This window comes from Bubalus bubalis, chromosome 13 (genome assembly GCF_019923935.1).
Source record: "Bubalus bubalis isolate 160015118507 breed Murrah chromosome 13, NDDB_SH_1, whole genome shotgun sequence".
Lineage (NCBI taxonomy): Eukaryota > Metazoa > Chordata > Mammalia > Artiodactyla > Bovidae > Bubalus > Bubalus bubalis.
The window spans coordinates 9,447,413-9,466,527 of NC_059169.1; the positions used below are offsets into that span (position 1 = coordinate 9,447,413).

General features: G+C 39.3%; 1 protein-coding gene and 1 long non-coding RNA gene across 7 annotated transcripts in view; one reads left to right on the forward strand and one right to left on the reverse strand.

Annotated features, from left to right (window-relative positions):
- The window catches only part of NALCN (sodium leak channel, non-selective), a 303,051-nt gene that overhangs the window by 157,573 nt on the left and 126,363 nt on the right, over nucleotides 1-19,115 (forward strand). For 5 of the 6 annotated variants that reach the window (XM_045162542.1, XM_045162541.1, XM_045162544.1 and 2 more), the window contains 2 exons: nucleotides 11,699-11,836; nucleotides 12,876-12,998. In XM_045162542.1, the coding sequence (XP_045018477.1) occupies nucleotides 11,699-11,836; nucleotides 12,876-12,998 (261 nt within the window). The remainder of the gene's footprint in view (nucleotides 1-11,698; nucleotides 11,837-12,875; nucleotides 12,999-19,115) is intronic. The other variant, XM_045162543.1, reaches the window with a different exon arrangement.
- LOC123328954 lies at nucleotides 5,745-9,470 on the reverse strand. The gene is made up of 3 exons (XR_006543983.1): nucleotides 9,414-9,470; nucleotides 7,181-7,252; nucleotides 5,745-5,880 (listed from the first exon to the last, which is right to left on the reverse strand). It is a non-coding gene; the product is annotated as an uncharacterized LOC123328954 (long non-coding RNA).

A 19,115-nucleotide genomic window follows, 5' to 3' on the forward strand; every position in this document is an offset into this window, starting at 1 on the left:
CCTGTCCATCACCAACTCCCAGAGTTCATTCAAACTCACATCCATTGAGTCGGTGATGCCATCCAGCTATCTCATCCTCTGTCGTCCCCTTCTCCTCCTGCCCCCAATCCCTCCCAGCATCAGAGTCTTTTCTAATGAGTCAACTCTTTTCATGAGGTGGCCAAAGTACTGCAGTTTCAGCTTTAGCATCATTCCTTCCAAAGAACACCCAGGACTGATCTCCTTTAGAATGGACTGGTTGGATCTCTTTGCAGTCCAAGGGACTCGCAAGAGTCTTCTCCAACACCACAGTTCAAAAGCATCAGTTCTTTGGTGTTCATATAATTATGCATCAGTAAAAAAAAAAAAAAATCTCATTTTTTTTAAATGACAAGAACATAGCTGGTAAATTGTAACTGAAGAAAAATATGGATATAGATATAAGGGATATGCAAATTGTATAAGACTCAGTTATATAATAAGACAAATTTTAGTTTATGACTTATAAAATCAGCTTTATTGAAGTCAAGCCATTACAATTAAATTTTTTTTACAATTAAATATTTATTGGTAAGCATCCATCAACTTTATTTTCAAGGCATTAGAGTGTTAAATAGTCAGTCAGTCGTGTCTGACTCTTTGTGACCTCATAGACTGGAACCTGCCAGGATCCTCTGTCCATGGGATTTTCCAGGCAAGAATATTGGAGTGAGTGGCCATTTCCTTCTCCAAGAGTATTAAATAAGCACTATCCAAACAGAAGCAAAGGGATTTCTCTGGTTATCCAGTGGTTAAGACTCTGCACTTCCAACGAAGGGGGCATGGGTTTGATCCCTGCTCAGGGAACTAAGATCCCACATAGTACATGGAATGCCCAAATAAAAAGAAAAAAAAAAAAAAGATAGAAGCAAGACTTTGAAATTTATGTTTGCAATAGAAAAGAGCAGACAATATAATTTGCAGTAAAGCTTTCTATTTGTGAACTTGGAGTGAAGACAAACAAGAAATCAAAGCCCATTAAAACAGAGCAAAAAATAGACAAACTCCATTTCTAAAATGTAGGGTTTTTTAGTATGCAAAAATATAAGTACTTTCTGATTGATGCTGCTTTCTATTTGAAGCCAAATAGAAAACCCTTCTTCTTGAGCATAGGTATACAAATAGATAGTAGGAAAACACTGAGGAATTCCTGTGTAAACTCAGTGGTATCATGGTTACAGTTTTCTTAATAAACCCTCAATTTTATTTCACAATAAGACATACGTCTGTTCTTAGGAATACTGTCTATTCTGTATGTTACTAAATCCCTATTGCACCCAAAGTAAAATATCAACTTTCATCTGCAATTTTATAGCATGTATTTGCCATTGAAATGCATCATTTACATTATGAAAATTTAATATGACTGACATTAGCAAAATCACTAATTAAGAAATAGGGCATAAATACTCCAAGAAACTTGACAGTGTGTACTATGAAGGAAATTAATTCAGAAGTCTCCTATTTGCATAAATCTCCAGGTCTCATTTTCACAGCTGTTTGTTTCACAGCTAGATGGTTGCATTTCCGAATTATTTTAACATAATCGCTGGGAAATATATACCTTTCAACTAAAAATATCATACTCTGCAAAAAAGATTGTTAGGGGGAAAATATAAGTTCATTCAGTTCATCTCCATCTTTTTTCTTTAAGATGAATGTTTCTAATATAGAAACTTTAACATTTAAGTCTGAAATTATTGAAATATTTTTATTATTAAAAGACAGTTTGTAATTTTAGATCCTCACGAAAATGAAAAGGTTGTGTCCTTTTCATTTGGAAAAAATGGTAATGAGTGAAGCTTATTTTAGCAAAAAAGGAAAAATACTGGAGATGTCTAATTTTCATTAATGAGCTGAGCATAATATAGAGTTTCAGATACACACTCAGTACTGTACTTGACAAAGGCTAATAATTTTAAATATGATTTAGTCTAGCATATTGTTTGTTTTAGCAACTTAGATAAGGAAAGGAGATCAGCAATGACTAGATCTTAAAGATGTCTTGTTACCTGTAATGTCCAAAAACACAGAAGGAGTTTGAAATCCACAGATTCCAGCCTAAAGACCCAGCAACACCGCTTGCTGCCTGCAAGCCTGAGTCAATCATTTAAGGCCTGCATACTTCAGTTCCTCATCTGTAAAATGTACAGCGAGTAACACAAGATCATTGTTAAAATCACTCTAAATAATGGACAATGAACGACCTTGGGGGCTGCTGAGCACCATATCAATGCTGGTCATGGTTCAGTGTCTCTTCTCATGTTTTTAAATATTGCCCTGAAAAAAATTTGTACTTGCTGTACAAATCCATGGTTTTGTCCACATGGTCAGTTACACTGTTATACATTAGAAGTCAACCCAAGCATGGACATTTGCAAGAAAAGTGATGATCAGGTATACCTGATCCACTTTCATAACTAGAAAAAGATGCTCTGGTTTTTGCAAATGAGTTTCTCCCATCTTTCCTTTCACTCTTGAAATTATATTTAAGTGTAGACTCTACTTAGAGTAATTTGCTGCTGGAATAAGCATAACATTTTGATTTCTGCTTTGCTTCTAATTACATTCAAGCTCATTTTGACATTTAAAGCCAATTACATTAGTCTAGATTCAGCGAGACTTTTCCCTAGTAGTCTAAAATTTGACCAATGAACAGACTCCCCCCCCCCCCTTTTAATTCATTTAAATGGAATGCTTGGCAACAGGCATATTTTAGAAATAGTAAAAGCCAAATAAATAATGTGGGTTCATTTTGAAATAAAAGGAAAAGAACTGCTTGGTCTTTCTTACCAACATAAAAGAGAGTCAGAATTAATTGAAACCACCAGTTTCAACTTTATTTCCTTCTAAGTCACAAGCAATAAGGCATAATCATTTTACACAAAAAATTAACATTTTTAATGTTTTGCTTCTATTAACAGCAAGGGTAGTTGATGTCAACAGATCTCAAATTCCAAGAGAATTCATGCATAGAGAGAGTGAGTGAAAGTCGTTCAGTTGTGTCCAGTTCTTTGTGCAGTTATCCCGCCAGGCTCCTCTGTCCATGGAATTCTCCAGGCAGGAACACTGGAATGGGTAACCATTGCCTTCTCCAGGAGATCTTCCTGACCCAGGGATCAAACCCGGGTCTCCCACATCGTGGGGAAGATTCTTTACTATCTGAGCCACCAGGGAAGTCCGTACATAAAGAGAGAGAACTTCAAAAGTTTTATAACCTGAAAGTCACTAATAACTCTTCAAAACTCTCCAAGCCCTACAACAAAACTCAACCAATATTCGATTTAAGATTCTAGTATATGTGATGGCTTAGAGCTCACCCAGCTCTTATTTTATTTAGCTCCCTACTTTCAGTCCACTTAGCAGCACTGTGATTTTTACTTTTTATTCAATAAATTCTCTTGTCCCAACAGCACTAAAAGTCAACTTATAGTAAATATAGTGTCGAAACATTTAGCGTAACCTTATTCTATAGTTTTTATAGTCAAGGTATAGTCTGAGTAAATAGACTAGAAAGCATATTGTATAAAATCAAAGTTTTCCAGTTTACTGCCAGTACCAACTAAGACAAAGTAGACTAGTAGACATGGGCTTCCCAGATGGCCCTAGTGGTAAAGAATCCACCTGCCAATGCAGGAGATGGAAGAGACGCCGGTTCAATCCCTGGATTGGGAAGACCTCCTGGAGAAGGAACTAGCAACCCACTCCAGTATTCTTGCCTGGAAAATTCCATTGACAGAGGAGCCTGGTGGGCTACAGTCCATGGGGTTGCAAAAAGTCAGACCCTACTAAGTGCACACACTCACAGGCAGACATACACAGGCACACACACGCATACACACACACGCACTCACACACAGAATAGTAGACACTTACAGGTAGAAGTTATCTTTGGAGTCACTTAGCTCCGAGATGAAATAAAATGATGCTGTCATATCACTGTCACACTTTCATGTATCTAAAGGAAATATCTTCTTAAAAATGTAATCCAAACTCAGCCTCTGTGACGGCAGAGCTTAACACTTGGTACTTTGCCTCCCTACCCTGAAACTCACGGAGCGCCAAGGTCTTTATCCTCTGCCCATTCAGCCTCTATTTTATATTTTATTTTTAAATATTTATTTATTTAATTGTGCCTGTGTCCAGTCTTAGTTGCAGCTCGTGGGCTCTTTCCTTGCAGAGCACCCTGTCTGTAGTTGTGGTGCCAGGGCTTAGTTGCCCCGCAGCAGGTGGGGACTTCGTTCCCCAACCAGGAATCGAACCCGTGTCCCCTACATTTTGTAAGACAGATTCTCAACCACTACCACCATGGAAAGTTCTTCAGCCTCTGTTTTAAACAGAGGCTCTCATTTGACTGTCCCTTCTGGGGAGGGCGTCTCTTAAAAGTGAGGACAGAGATGAGGTGGACAAGTTTAGCTCAGATGAGAAGTTTTGCAAAGCCCAAGGCTAGGCAGTGTGGGGGCCTCTTTGCAGGCCAAGGTGGAAGGGAGCCTGTTTCCATATGGAGCCAGTGTGGGAGCTGGAGTGGTGCAGACCTGGAGAGTTAGATTCACCTAGGAGTTAGCATGCTTCCTGAGAGTTTGGCAAAAGGGGAGATGGAGTTTGCAGGACTGGAAAAAGTGTATTTGAATTGATAGGCCATGAAGTTCCATATAAATGAGACAAGGTGAAATTGAAATAAAGAAATGGCTACTTCCAATGGCTTTAGCATTAATGGTAACCCACTCCAGTATTCTTGCGTGGAGAATCCCATGGAGAGAGGAGCCTGGAAGGCTACAGTCCGTGGGGTTGCAAGAATTGGACATGCCTTAGCAACTAAATCACCACCACCACTATGATTTTACTCCAGATTTCAAATCCATAGTATTTATGTTTATGGATAACTTAGTTTAGTTGCAGTAAGTGGTGACTCTTAATTAAAGAGTTTTCATTTCCTGTAGGTTTTTAAATATTGTGCTGTACTGTAGCAGTCTATCAGTTGTGTCTGACTCTTTGCAACCCATGAACTGGAGCCCACCAAGCTCCTCTGTCCATGGATATTTCAGGCAAGAATACTGGAGTGGATAGCTATTTCCTCCTCCAGGGGATCTTCCTGAGTCAGGGATCAAACCCACGTCTCTTATGTCTCCTGCATTGGCAGGTGGATTCTTTACCATTGAGCCATTGGGCAACTTTTAAATACATGTAATGTCGTTTTTCTTGGTTTTCCCCAACCCTTAACTCTCAGTAAGACCTTGATCTTGTCAGTCATGATTTTTCCAACCAGTGTGCATTTTGGAAATTTAACTCCAACATTAGGTAGGTCCAACACTTACTATATATTGATGTCGTTTTAAATATTGTTGAAACTTTGAATCGTTGAGAAGTTTTAAATGAAAGAAACTACACAACAAAATATTAAATCATGCAATCAGTGGGTTTTTTCACTGTAAACACGATTTCTCATTTAATTAAACAATTGCTGGTCCTTCGAGGATTCCTTGGGTCCCCTTGGGTGTTGAGGTCCTCCCACCCCATGTCCGGCAGATGCCTTAGTTGTCAGGAGACACAAATCCAAGTCCACCCACTCCTCCGTCTTGATTGGTAGGTTTTTCAGAAGATACAACTCCTCTGCATTTTATTTCAGTGGGAAAAAAGAAACAAGGAGACTGAGTAGGTGAATAATGAAGGCAATTAAAACAAAGGAGGCATCACTTTTACACTCCATGAATACTGTCACGGCAGATCTTCTATTTTATGGCTAACTGGTAGTAAGACACAGCAGGGACACCCTCCGTAAAAAGGTTGCGCTACTATGTAAGTTGTCAAACCGATTTCATTTTGAAGGCTCATCTTCTGCAAAGAAAGAGTCCTGGAAACCTGCTAAAGATAGATAAGATACATGCAAATTATATTGTAAAAGGAAAATTGAATGTCAATAACCTGAGTTGTATTCCTCACCACATTTAAATTTTTTAATGTCAAGATTTTTTAAAGTAAATACCTGTTTTGCATATATTTCAATATGCAGTAAAACTATATTAAGTATAAGGTAATTTTTATGTCCAGCAAAAATCTTTACATGAATGTTCATAGCAACATAGTAGCCAAAAAGTGAAAACAACCAAAATGCCCATCAACTGATGAGTAGATAAAATGTGGTCTGTCCATCAAATGAAACATCATTTGGCAATAAAAGGTAACGAAGTGCTGATACAGAACCCTGACCTCATACTGCATTATTCCATTTGTAGCAAGGGTTCACAATAGGCAGATCCATGGGGGCAGAAAGGGTACTGCTGGTTGGTGAAGGCTGCTGAAGGGAGTGATGGGGAGTGACTGTTATGAGTACATAGTTTTGGGGGAATGATGAAGAGAGTCTTGCCTTAGTTGTGAGGAAATGAAACCCCTTAATTGTCTACTTCAAAAGGTGAATTTTATGGTATTTGAACTATATCTCAACAAAGCTGTTACTTTTAAAAGTCTGAAAAAAGAGTATTAGCACCTTCCCTAGTCCCTCAAACCAGTCAATCCTAAAGGAAATCAACCCTGAATATTTATTGGAAAGACTGATGCTGAAGCTGAAGCTCCAGTCCTTTGGCCACCTCATGGAAAGAGCCAACTCATTGGAAAAGACCCTGATGCTGGGAAAGCTTGAAGGCAGGAGGAGAAGGGGACAACAGAGGATGAGATGGCTGGATGGCATCACTGATTCAATGGACATGAGTTTGAGTAAGCTCCGGGAGATGGTGATGGACAGGGAGGCCTGGCGTCCTACCGTGTATGCGGCCGCAAAGAGTCAGACACGACTCAGGGACTGAACAACAACTAACTTTGTCATGACCCCTAAGTTGCTCCTGCCGAACTGCAGAGCCAATCCCCTTTCATTCATGTGCCTCCAGATCCTACTGCTAACAGTGTGAGTTTCCCCTGTAACTTCCACTTGAAATTCATTAGAGATGTTTTTGATTGATTTTGCTCTTCCCTGACCGGCAGGGTTGTTTGTTCCAGATCACATCCTGTGCATCTGGCCCATTCTCAGGTTAACTGCTCATCTCTGATTCAATTAGCTGCAGTCAGACACCTGCAGAGTGAACAGGGCCTGACCTGCACAGGGATGGTTAATATGTGATTATGTCATTAGACACAGAAAAGAAGAGGCAATTGTAAACAAAGTGCTTACCCCTATTTACATCTGTAAGATTGGACGTGAGGGGTAAAATAGCAAAAATCACAGATCTTCTGTCCCGAAAACCTGCAGAAATGAATAAAACAGTTCATTACCAGCCTGGAAAAAAAATGATACTAGCAGTCACCCCACAAAGAAAAGACCACAATTTCATACCATTATCTTTGAATAGCAGCTACTAGGAAAGAGAGAGGGAGAAAGAGAGAAAGGATCAGAGAAAGAGAAAGTACACTCTAGGTTCATGCCCGAAGCCTGTTTTCCAGAAGTTGAAAAGAAATTAAATTGGAAAAGCAAATCCTAAAATATGTGCTCATCTCCCTCAATTTGAGGAGCCTCAGGCTCCAGGCTCGGAGCCCTGGAAAAGACATCAAGAATCTCCCACAAGTGTAGAAGTGATTGATTCACCCCATTTTACCAAAGGCAAGATAAAATGCTGGATGTTTTTATTTTTCATTTTTCCCAGTTGGGAAGAAGGCTTGTGAGTAAAAGCAAAACGGTCATAATTTCTAAAAACTAAGGCTCTTCCATAATAAACAAAAGTTCAGCAGAGTGAAAGGAAGAAGAGAAAAGAATAAAATTGAAATCAGGAGGGAGCAGGAGCTGGGGAGAAAGGCGTGGGGGAGACCAGCTGTCCTCTCCTGGTACCCAGAGGACTAGGACCAACAGAATCAACTTGTCTTTGTTCTCACCTGGAGTCAGTGGGGTGCAAGTGATGTGGAAGGAAGCCGATGGGCTTTGGCAGCACTAAAAATTTCCAGAATCTACCCACAGTGGGGAAATATCTGAGTCCTAATATTTCAAGCTTAACTGTCCATGGCCTCAGCCAGTACTTCTCTCCCTGCGAACCATTCTCCTCGTACTGGGACCACAAAACATAGACGAAAATGTAGTTGACAAATTGAAACAGGATTCTAATGATGGACATGGGAATCCCAAGTGGCTCAGCAGTAAAGAACCCGCCTGCCAATGCAAGAGACAAGATGTGAGTCCAGCTCCTGGGTTGGGAAGACTCTAGGATTCTTGCCTGGGAAATCTCATGGCCAGAGATGCCAGGCAGGCTGCAGTCCATGGGGTTGCAAGAGTCAGACACAACTGAGAGCCTAAGCCACCACCAATGATGGGCATGAGCTTCTGGGATCCCTTTCTGACATTGTATTGGAGGGAATAAACGATCTAGATAAGGAAGTTTAAAATGAAGGCTTTGCACTTGCAGCAACATGGATGGACCTAGAGATTATCCTACTAAGCAAAGTAAGTCAGAAAGAGAAAGACAAATACCATAAGATATCACTTATGCGGAATCTGAAATACGACACAAACGACAATTTCTATGAAACAAAAGCCAACTCACAAATGGAGAATAGACATGTCGTTTCCAACCAGGGGGTAGAGGGGAGGGCAAGGGGAAGCTTGGGAGCTTGGGATGAGCAGGTGCAAACTCTTACATACAGAATGGATACACAAGGTCCTACTGTAGAGCACAGGGAACTATATTCAGTATCCTGTGATACCATAATGGGAAAGGATATATATATATATGTATAACTGAATCACTTTGCTGTACAGCAAAACTTAAACACACACTGCAAATCAACTATACTTCCATAAAATAAAATGAAAAAAGAAGGCTTTGACAGTTGTGGAGGTAATTAATCCAAATTAAAACAGTAGTAAGAGGACTCCAAGGAAAGAATAAAAAGGTTTCTGGGTAATCGAGGCCTCCAGTAAGAACATCTGTAAGAGAAGAGAAGTGGAATTTATGCCAGACAATCTGTAAAAATCTGTGAGAATCTGGAAGCAATTTGAAGTAGAAGGAAGAAAGTCTATATTTCTTTCCCCAAGGAACTTGTGAAAAACAATCAGAAACTCTCAACCAAAACAAAACGAAACTAAAAATTGTATAAGAACACCGCGATTCCAATAAAGTGAATTAAACTGGGCCAGATTCTAAAACCTTAGTGAAAAGTAAGGGGCCTCCACCTAATGCTTGAACATCTACCTTCTAATACCAAATGTGTCATAATATTTGGAGCCCTGGAGAAGGAAGTATTACCCTAGGACATTACCAGGATAACATTATTACTTAGCAATATTTTCATAGGCAACTCATTGACTATCCATCTATTGATTGTCACTGTACAACAAGCATGGAGGACTGAACAGCAAAATGTAAATATGGTTGAACAGAGTATAGAAATAATAATTCACAGCATCTCACAATACATACTTGCAGGTGGCTGAGCTGTGCAGAAATGAGACTTTCTCCTTCTGGAACTCTGTAAAGACTAGAGGGTAACCCAATGTTCTTGCTCACATTGCTTATCTCACAGCAACATTTATAAACCCATAACTCCGTGTTCCCAAACCTTCACTGAATGTACGATGGCTGAGTGTCCATGAAAGCTCATGCTGTAGATGAAAACAAATTAGGTAGGTTTCTGCCCAAGAAACTTAAAGGTACACCTGAATTTCTGGCCTCTAGGTACCAAGGATGAATCTACTGGACTTAATCACAAGTTTCCCTGTCATTTTTAGGGAAAGAAATCCATGTCCAGGAAAATTCTTTTTGCCTTGGTACATGTTTTGACTTTTCCCCCCTTTCATTGTTGAGCTGTTTGGATGTCCACACACTTTCGCACTGGTGACATCTCTGTTGAAGAAGATAACAACAATCTGTTTGGTTTTTTTTCCTGTGTGTGAGATCTTAGTTCTCTAATCAGGGATTGAACCTGTGCCCCTGCAGTGGAAGCATGGCATCTTAACCACTGGACTGCCAGAGAAGTCTACAATCTGATATTTTTATGTGAATCATCTTCAGAACTTGTTTTCCTTACCTTCAGATGTAATAAATATTCAATAGGAAAAAATACAGGGGGAAAAGAATTGCCCTCAATGATAGGTCTGGCACACTTATGACATTAAACCACGTGTTGAAAAATTCTCTGAAGCATTTTTAAGATGAATTAAAGCTAATACTCACTTAGGCACCCCCGGCAAGGAAAGTATTAAACTGTCCTTGTTGATGCTGTGCTCAAGTACCAGTAACAACATACTTCTTGCTTTCATAAACAGAACACTTTGTAGGGTGATGCGATTATAGAAAAATTAAGTCAAGAAGTTAAATGTTTCACACATGGACTAAGGCTCAGAGGAAAAACGTGTCTCCTAGTTTGAGATTCATTGAACAATTCATTGTTCCTTTCTTCATACAGACCCACTATGTGCTGGGCATTGAACATTGCACTTGCAAAAAAGTTTATTATCCCTAATAAAGAAAACTGCCAAAAGAGCTTACTGTGTGATTAGGTCTGGGAAGTAGTAGATTCAAGACTTCACTGAAGGCAGGAAGCAGTATTTGGAAAGAGTACTTGCTTTGAAATCATGATGCCTGGTGCTACTTCTGTTACTGCTAGAGTGACATTGGGCTAATTGCCCGATTTAAGCCTCTCTTTCTTTATCTTCAAAAAGAATGAATCAGGTTAGATTATCTTTCGAGTCCATTTTGCCTCTAAGATACTATCAGTGTAACAGAACTCTTATCTGGCTCTGTCCATCTGTCTATTATCCTGGACTTTATTTCTTGAAATCCCAATACTTGAGAATTTGATTTATGTCTTGCATTGTCTTGAAGTCTCTTTCTTCTAGCAGTTTCTTTCAGAGCCATTCAATTCCAATTGTCAGCTTTCCCAGACGGCATCATAAGTTCTCGAGAAGTTCTTGTTTATTGTACAGAGAACATAAACCAAAGGTGGATATAAAAGCATATATTTAATAAGAAAAAAATGTATAGGAATGACACTAACCAAAGATCTTTGCAGAGAAAGAATGAGTCTTTGAACTTGGTTGGCTTTTGTTGAGTGCTCTTTTTAATTTAATTCAATTTTACTTTATCTTTTACTTTATTTTTGGTCTTGGGGTTTCTTCCATGATCTTGACTCTGCTTTGAAAAAAAAATGTTTTAAATTATGAAAAAATGTGATCATTTTTATGAAGTTGCTTAGTATTATATCATTTTAGAAATATTTCTTTTTCAGAGTCTTGTGTTAACATAACTGAAATGATTTGATAGATGAATTCTATAAAAATAAAATTAAGATTATTATTCTTATTTGCCTTTAGACAATCGAATGTAATTTGCTATAAAAATAAGTTGTGCTTGACAGCAAAAAATAAAATAAATTACACTAATCCCTTGGAAACGTGAAATAGTTAGCTTGCTAAAAGGTAAAAGCAATAGAGGCAACAAGCTAAGTTTCCTGGTTTTTTTCTAATTTGCTCAGCAGTATTTACCACCAACAAGGCTAATTTTAATTCAAGGTAATTATTTTAGTTTTCCACATTGAATAGGTAGATATCAGACTTTTAAGATCCTTGTTCTTATTTCTTTCTCATCTGTTGAATGAAGGCTCTTCTTTCCCTCCTGAATTAATAATACTGAGGTCAAAGTCCTAATTTTAAGTTGCGTGCAAGTGCGAGGCTGGTGTTTAATCCCTCCATTCTTTCCCTCTGTAGGCATTCATGTCCATGTTCCAGATTCTTACCCAGGAAGGATGGGTTGATGTCATGGACCAAACACTAAATGCCGTGGGACACATGTGGGCGCCTGTGGTTGCCATCTACTTTATCCTCTATCACCTCTTCGCCACTCTGGTGAGTTTCAGATTTCTTTTCAGTTGTCTGACAATTCATAATGGGGTGAGCATCAACAGGTTCCTGGTCTGTTGTCAGTTTCAGAACCAGAGAACCAAGGTAGAGTAGTCCTGTTGAAGAGTCCCTTCCATTCTAACTGTCTATGAATCCAGGAACTACTTGAGGAACTGGATTTCAGATTTAAGTCAGAAGCTGTCTCCACCAAAGTCAAGTGGCTTGCATGAGGGAAAATGAGACAAAACAAATGGAAGTCCCAAGTCCGTGTACTGACTTACCCATTTCTAAACATCCACACCCTCCGTGATCTAAGAATCAAACCAGAACTACATTATTATTTTTTCTTTATCTTGTAGAGACACTCTCTTTGGTTTTGTTGCAGCCTCTTCACAGCTGTAATTAAACTGAAAACAGAAGCTGGAGACCTCAGGGTGCAGTCAGTTAATTAGAAACCAGCTCAGTGTTACTGCACTTTGTGTGACTAAAAGAAACACATGGGGAAAAATAAAACACATGGCTGTGAATATTGTAAACGGCATGATAAAAACTAAATACCAAAATTCAGGAAAAATTTTCCTGTCACACAAGCAGATTTTTCTCTTCCATGTATGTCTATTAAAAAGAAAAGAAAAAAAAATTATGAAATGTGGCCTGCATCCTAAAAGGATATAATCCTTAGGTCTTTCTAATGCCAGATATACATCTCCACACAATACATTTGTATATATTTAAGAATCAAATTTAAGCTCTCATATTGTGCTAAAAGTTCCAAGGGAAAGATACAGAATGTTACCATTCATTAGGAACATATAAAATAAAAATAACTGCTACTCTTTATTGAGTGGCCAAAAGCTTTATAATAATTTTATTCCTCATATTTGGGACAGTCAGGTTACATAATAGTCCCACTTTACAGATGATGAAACTGAGGAGTTAATTTGCCCAGTGTCTCAAAGAGTATAAACACTAGAGCCAGAACATTCCCAGGCCAGCCTGGTCTCAAAGCCCATGATCTTGCAACTATTTATTGCTTCTTCCCTAGATTATGAAACTTGGCATTGTCACTGAACACGTCTGCAGCAAATCAGACCTCTGCCCAAGAGCCACTAAAATAAGATACAAGCGATCCCTAAGGCCCCTTCCAATTCTAAAATCTATGAATCAAGTAAGTGCTGGACAAACTACATACATTAAACTAGACACCACATTTGCTATATGCAAAGGCCTCCCAGTCAAAGACTGGGGACTTCCCTGGTGGTCCGGTGGTAGAGATTTTGCCTTCCAATGCAGAGGGTCAGGTTCAATCCCTGGTCGGGGAGCTAAGATCCTGCATGCCTTAGAGCCAAAATACCAAAAACATAAAGCAGAAGCAGTATTGTAACAAATTCAATAAAGACTTTAAAAATGGTCCACATCAAAAAAATAATCTTTAAAACAAACAAACAAAAACACGGACATGTCCGTCCACAGGTGTATGAGGATTCATTGTGATGTGGAGAAAGGTCCTGGGCTCAAAGAGTGGAATCACATAGAAATAATATTGGCATTTTTTGACTTGGGGTGACTTTAAAAATACTCTCACACATACGCACAAAGAACACTGAGTGGTAGGAATGGATGTCAGGCTTCTAGAGACAAATCTGGCTGCACCTGTGTTGGCAGACCCTTGGCCCTGAGGTCTTTGCATCCTCCTTCTCAGGACCTGTGTCATTCATTTATTCATTCATTCAATTACACACTCAGCTAGTTTTTGTTAAGCAGTTACTGTGTGTTTCAATGGGTTTCCCAGGTGGCGCTAGTGGTAAAGAACCCCCCTGCCAATGCAGGAGACGTAAGACAGTTTGGATCCCTGGGAAGATCCCCTGGAGGACGAAATGGCAACCCACTCCAGTATTCTTACCTGGAGAATCCCATGGACAGAGGAGCCTGGCGGACTACCTGTCCATGGGGTCGCAAAGAATCGGACATGATTGAAGCAACTTAGCATGCACGAATGTGTTTAAGTTCCTTTAAAACTATGGAATACCTTCGAGACTATTAATTATTGGTTAAATTCAGGATAGATGGTTGAAATCATCTATGTATGGGAATAATCTAATTGTTATTCTGTTAAAACAATATAATCTCATGCTGTCAGCCATGCAGAGATTTGATTCTTAAGTCAGAGTCTAACACAGTAATATGTAAGCAGGAAGAAAAATGATCTAGCCTAGTAAATTAGTTAGCAAAGTAAATTTTTTCAAGTGGATTTCTACAGGAATCACTAATATAGTGAAATAAAATATTAAATCTGGTAACAGATTTCTTGGACAGTCTGAATTTTCCTTATTGTGCCAAAAACGTGATTTTGATTGTGGAACCCTGAAGGACTTCCAGGGACTCCTGAGATTCACTGAAGCCTTTAGGAATCCACAGAACGTAGCTTGAAAACCTGTATCTAATTCTACACCTTCATTCTACGGATTTAAGTGTCTGCCCAAAACACTCATTGTAATTTTTCAAAAATTTTAAAACTGAAAATTGAAAGTGTTTGTTCTTTTGTTCATAATTTTTTCGAATCTCTAAAAAGTTGAAAATTTAAAAGTCTAGCAGGTAGCACAGTGGTAAAGAATCTGCCAGCCAGTGCAGGAGACACAGATTCCATCCCTGGATCGGGAAGATGGCCTGGAGGAGGGCATGGCAACTGGCTCCAATGTTGTTGCCTGGAGAATCCCATGGACAGAGGAGCCTGGTGGACTGCAGTCCATAGGGTCACAAAGAGCCGGACATGACTGAGTGCGAACACACACACACACCCCTGGAGAATCCCATGGACAGAGGAACCTGGTGGACTGCAATCCATAGGGTCACAAAGAGCCGGACATGACTGAGCACAAACACACACACACACACACACACACACATACACACAGGTCAGTGAGGGCGATCTGTTAAATATGGTGGAGTTCAAGACTGCAGACTTGAGGTCCAAAATTCTAGATTCAGTATCTGTCTCTGCCAGTGTCTAGATGTATGACTGTAGAAGAATCAGATAACTTCCCCGATCTGTTTGTTGTGTTATATCTGAAAGTGAGAGTAATAAGACCCTGGTACATCTAGCTTCCAAGGCTGCCAAGTACATGTGAGGTGAGCTTGTATTTTGAGGGTGCTTTAGCCATGGTCTAAGAGAACAATCGTAACGATCACCAACCCTGAGTTTCTTCAAGCTTAAGTAAGATGGTATGTACATTTCAAGCTATATCTTAATAAATGCTAAAATGTCATTTCAGATGTTTTTAATTTGTAAAAGTAAAGTATTATTGATCAGTTTAAAGCATCATTTATGCCCAAGTTTGTCTCTCTTTTGGTCTTCCCCACACCCATTCTCCCAATGACTTTGATGAATTTGTATGAACCCATCTTCCAGTTTTTAAATCATAGTTTACTAAATTTAGCATACTATCAACTTTGTTGTTGTTATTGTTCAGTCACTAATTCATGTCCAGTTCTTTTCAACCCCATAGACTGCAGCACACCAGGCTCCTCTGTCCTCCACTATCTCCCGGAGTTTGCTCAAAATCATGTCTCTTGAGTCAGTGATGCTATCTAACCATCTCACCCTCTGCCACCATTCCCCTTTTATCTTCAATCTATCAACTTTAAAAAGACTCATATTTGGTGTAATATTAATAAACAAAGTACAGTTAAAGTACACACATAGATTGCAAGATACATCCCAATTTCAGACTGTTAAAATGTGAAAACCAATGTGCATCTTAAAATCAATGGACTGCAGTGGGTTTCCACGTTTATACATACTCATTAGAATATATAGTGTTGTAAACCATCTACAGACATTTTTATACCCTTGGTTTTTAAGATCAGTATGATATTTTCAGTTTGAGGAGCACTGCTCCAGCGCATGGCTGGCCCTGTCTGGAAGGAATGCCCGCACACTCCTCTCACTGCTATAACTCCACCCCCTGCTGAGGCCAAGTTATGTTTGATCATGGGTTTCCCTCCTTACAAGGGCTTTCCTGGTGGTTCAGATAGTAAAGAATCTACCTGCCATGCAGGACACCTGGCTTTGATCCCTGGGTCAGGAAGATCCCCTGGAGAAGGGAATGGCAACCCACTCCAGGCCTCTTGCCTGGAGAATTCCATGGACAGAGGAGCCTGGTGGGCTACAGTCCATGGGGTCACAAAGAATCGGACACAACTGAGCGACTAACACTTTCACTTTTCCTTCCTTACACATGATTAGGAGCAGCAATTTTCAAAATAAATGGAATATATATGCTCAGTTTAGTTTTTAACCAAATATTGTTTTTGAAATCTTAATGCACATAAAGTTAATTCAGGCATTGATATATATAATATATATAGTCATATAGTAGCAGTCCATTGGCTGAACATGCCATATTTGCTTCTCAGTTTCCTTCCTGGAGACACAACTTAGTGGTTTTCCAATATTTTGCTCTTACCTGTTGCAACAAATACATCTGTACTTTGTGTCCAGTTGTGCAAGAGTTTCTTTAGGGTATTTGTTTTAGTCACTAAGTCGTATTCAACTCTTGCAATCCCATGGACTCACCAGGTTCCTCTGTCCATGGTATGTTCCAGGCAAGAATACTGGAGTGGGTTGCCATTTCCTTCTCCAGGGGAACTTCCCCCATCTAGGGATTGAACCTGAATCTCCTGCCTTTCGGGAAGATTCTTTATTGCTGAGCCACAAAGGAAGCCCTTTAGAGTATATACCAGAAGGTTGAATCTGGGATCCTGGTTGCTGCCCAGATGGCTGCATGAAAGTAAAAGTCGCTCAGTTGTGTTCAACTCTTTGCGATCCCGTGGTCTATCCAGTCCACGGAAGTCTCTAGGCCAGAAGACTGGAGTAGGTAGCCTTTCCCTTCTCCAGGAGATCTTCCCACCCCAGGGATTGAACCCAAGTCTCCCGCATTACAGGTGGATTCTTTACCAGCTGAGCCACCAGGAAACCCAAGAATACTGGAGTGGGTAGCCTATCCCTTCTCCAGTGGATCTTCCTGACCCAGGAATTGAACTGGGGTCTCCTGCATTGCAGGCAGATTCTTTACCAACTGAGCTATCAGGGAAGCCTCTAAATGACTCCATAGCACACTCTAAAACTAAATTTTCAAAATTACATGTGTTAATTTTATACTACCCAAAAAGTCTAGAGACTGAAATCACTTCCCCAGGTCACTGGAGATTCCCTTAAGCATTATCGACAATTGCTTTTTTCTCTTATATGTCCTCAAACTGACAGTTATTTTCATGAGGTCTGTCAAGTCAGCCCAGTTTGATTCAGCACAGTTTTCCTGAATCTCAGCCACTCTGTATAAGTACTAGCCTACATTCTGGCCTTCGTTGGGAAGGCTTATCTGTGCTCTCTGAGCCTACAACTGGTAGAGAAGTTGTACTAGTAAACACAAACCAACCACAGATAAAAGCTATTATAGAAACACTCAGCCATGCTGTGTTTTTGATACACATGATAGATATTTGCTTCCTGATCATTCCAGATCAACTTGATCTGAAATTTTTAAAATATTGGCAGTAAAACAGCTAGAGATTGTTTTTGGACAAACACACAAATATGTGCATGGAGATGATAGTGTGTGTTATATGTGCATCACTACCCTTCCAAACAACATTTGTAAGTTAAAATCTCGATTTCATAAGCCTCTAGGCGTGAATTTAGCTGAAAAAGAACATTTTTGCTAAGTTTTATGAGTTTTTTGTTTTTGTAAAATACTACAAAGCATTTTAACCCAAATTGCAAAAAAGAAAAAAAAAAAAAGGTCTACATACATATACATCCTCTGACTTAATTTTTATCCACACTGGCCTGTGGAGCCACACAGCCTGATTTAGTCTTCTCAGGGACAAACAAGCATGTGCCAAGCAGACAAAGAAAAAAGGTTTGGCTGCAGTTTCTGGAGTAGGAAACAGCAGGCTCTTCCATCGCCCCCTGGGGGCACCAATTTGTCAGCCCACAGTGAAAATCAGGCTTAAGTGTACAGCAGACGCATATTTATAACCATTATCTACTGTTCTGTAAAATGTCTCTCTCATCCACCAGGTATGTATTCTGAATTTCTGTCCGTGACTGATTGCAATTTGCCCAGTGCTTATGAAATCCATCTTTCCTCCCCACTTTTGTCAATGATTTGGGGATAAGAATGATGAAAGACTTAAGCAGTTGAAAGACTCCTTATTTTTCAGTGTTTTTCACTTTATTATTGTTTCAAAGGAAAGCCCTGTGATGTGAATACTGAAAGAGAGAAAATGTAATTAAGCGCTCATTGTGGATAGTCTTTTTGTTACCTTTGAAGTGCTTACATTAACACAGCAATCTCTTGATTTTGCTTCTGTAGTGGCAGCTTTCAGAGAATAGTCATGTTTTGCTGACAAAAACGGGCCTTTCAAAGTGTAAATTAAATAACTTGATTTTATAGAATTCATTTAAAGGTGCATCTGTGTTGAATATTTCTCATTTTGCATTGCTCTGATTACATTTGACTTTTCATTGACCTATATGAAAAATGAAATAGTTTCCAACTACAGTCTGCAATGCAGCTTAGGATAGTGTGATTATGGTAAAAAGGTAATGAGGAAAAGAAATGGTAAAAAAAAAAAAAAAAAGAAAAGAAAAGGGAAAAGAAAACTGCAAGATGATGGGGTATTGCCCAGATTCCTGCTGTGTTTCTACTGTATCCTTGAAAATAATTTTTAAAAAAATTACTAATGAAGTTCACCATAGAAAAGGAAATAAGATTAAAGGTGACATTTCAGCTAAAGGGTTGTCTTTAAGCTATATAAACAGAAAAAGAAAATCATAAGAGGAAACTTTAGAAAAGAGCTGGAAATGAGAAAGAAAGATAGGGTACGTGTGGAACTATATGCAGGTGGAGAGAATTCAAAATAGGATACGAAGCGACAGAGATGGAAATTCTCAGTCATGAAAAGCCATTCTAAGATGGTGAAGCCACTCTTTTGAGAAAATACAGTGTAACCTGGAGCAGCCTGAGTCAGGCTAACCTAGCCTCTCCCTGCAGCGGAGAGAACAAGAACCCTCGTGTGCTGTGCAGGGTGGTCATGTCACAGCAAAACTGGGGGACATAGGACACTAAAGAGCACACTGCTTCCCTGGTTGAATTTCACTAAATGCATTGTGGGTAAATGGAAGAAAACCAAGCTAATACTCTGTGGTTCAAAGATTCACACCTAAACCTAGCAAATGCCTCAGCTCAGGTGCACCTGGCTTTTTTAGTAGTGAGAGGAG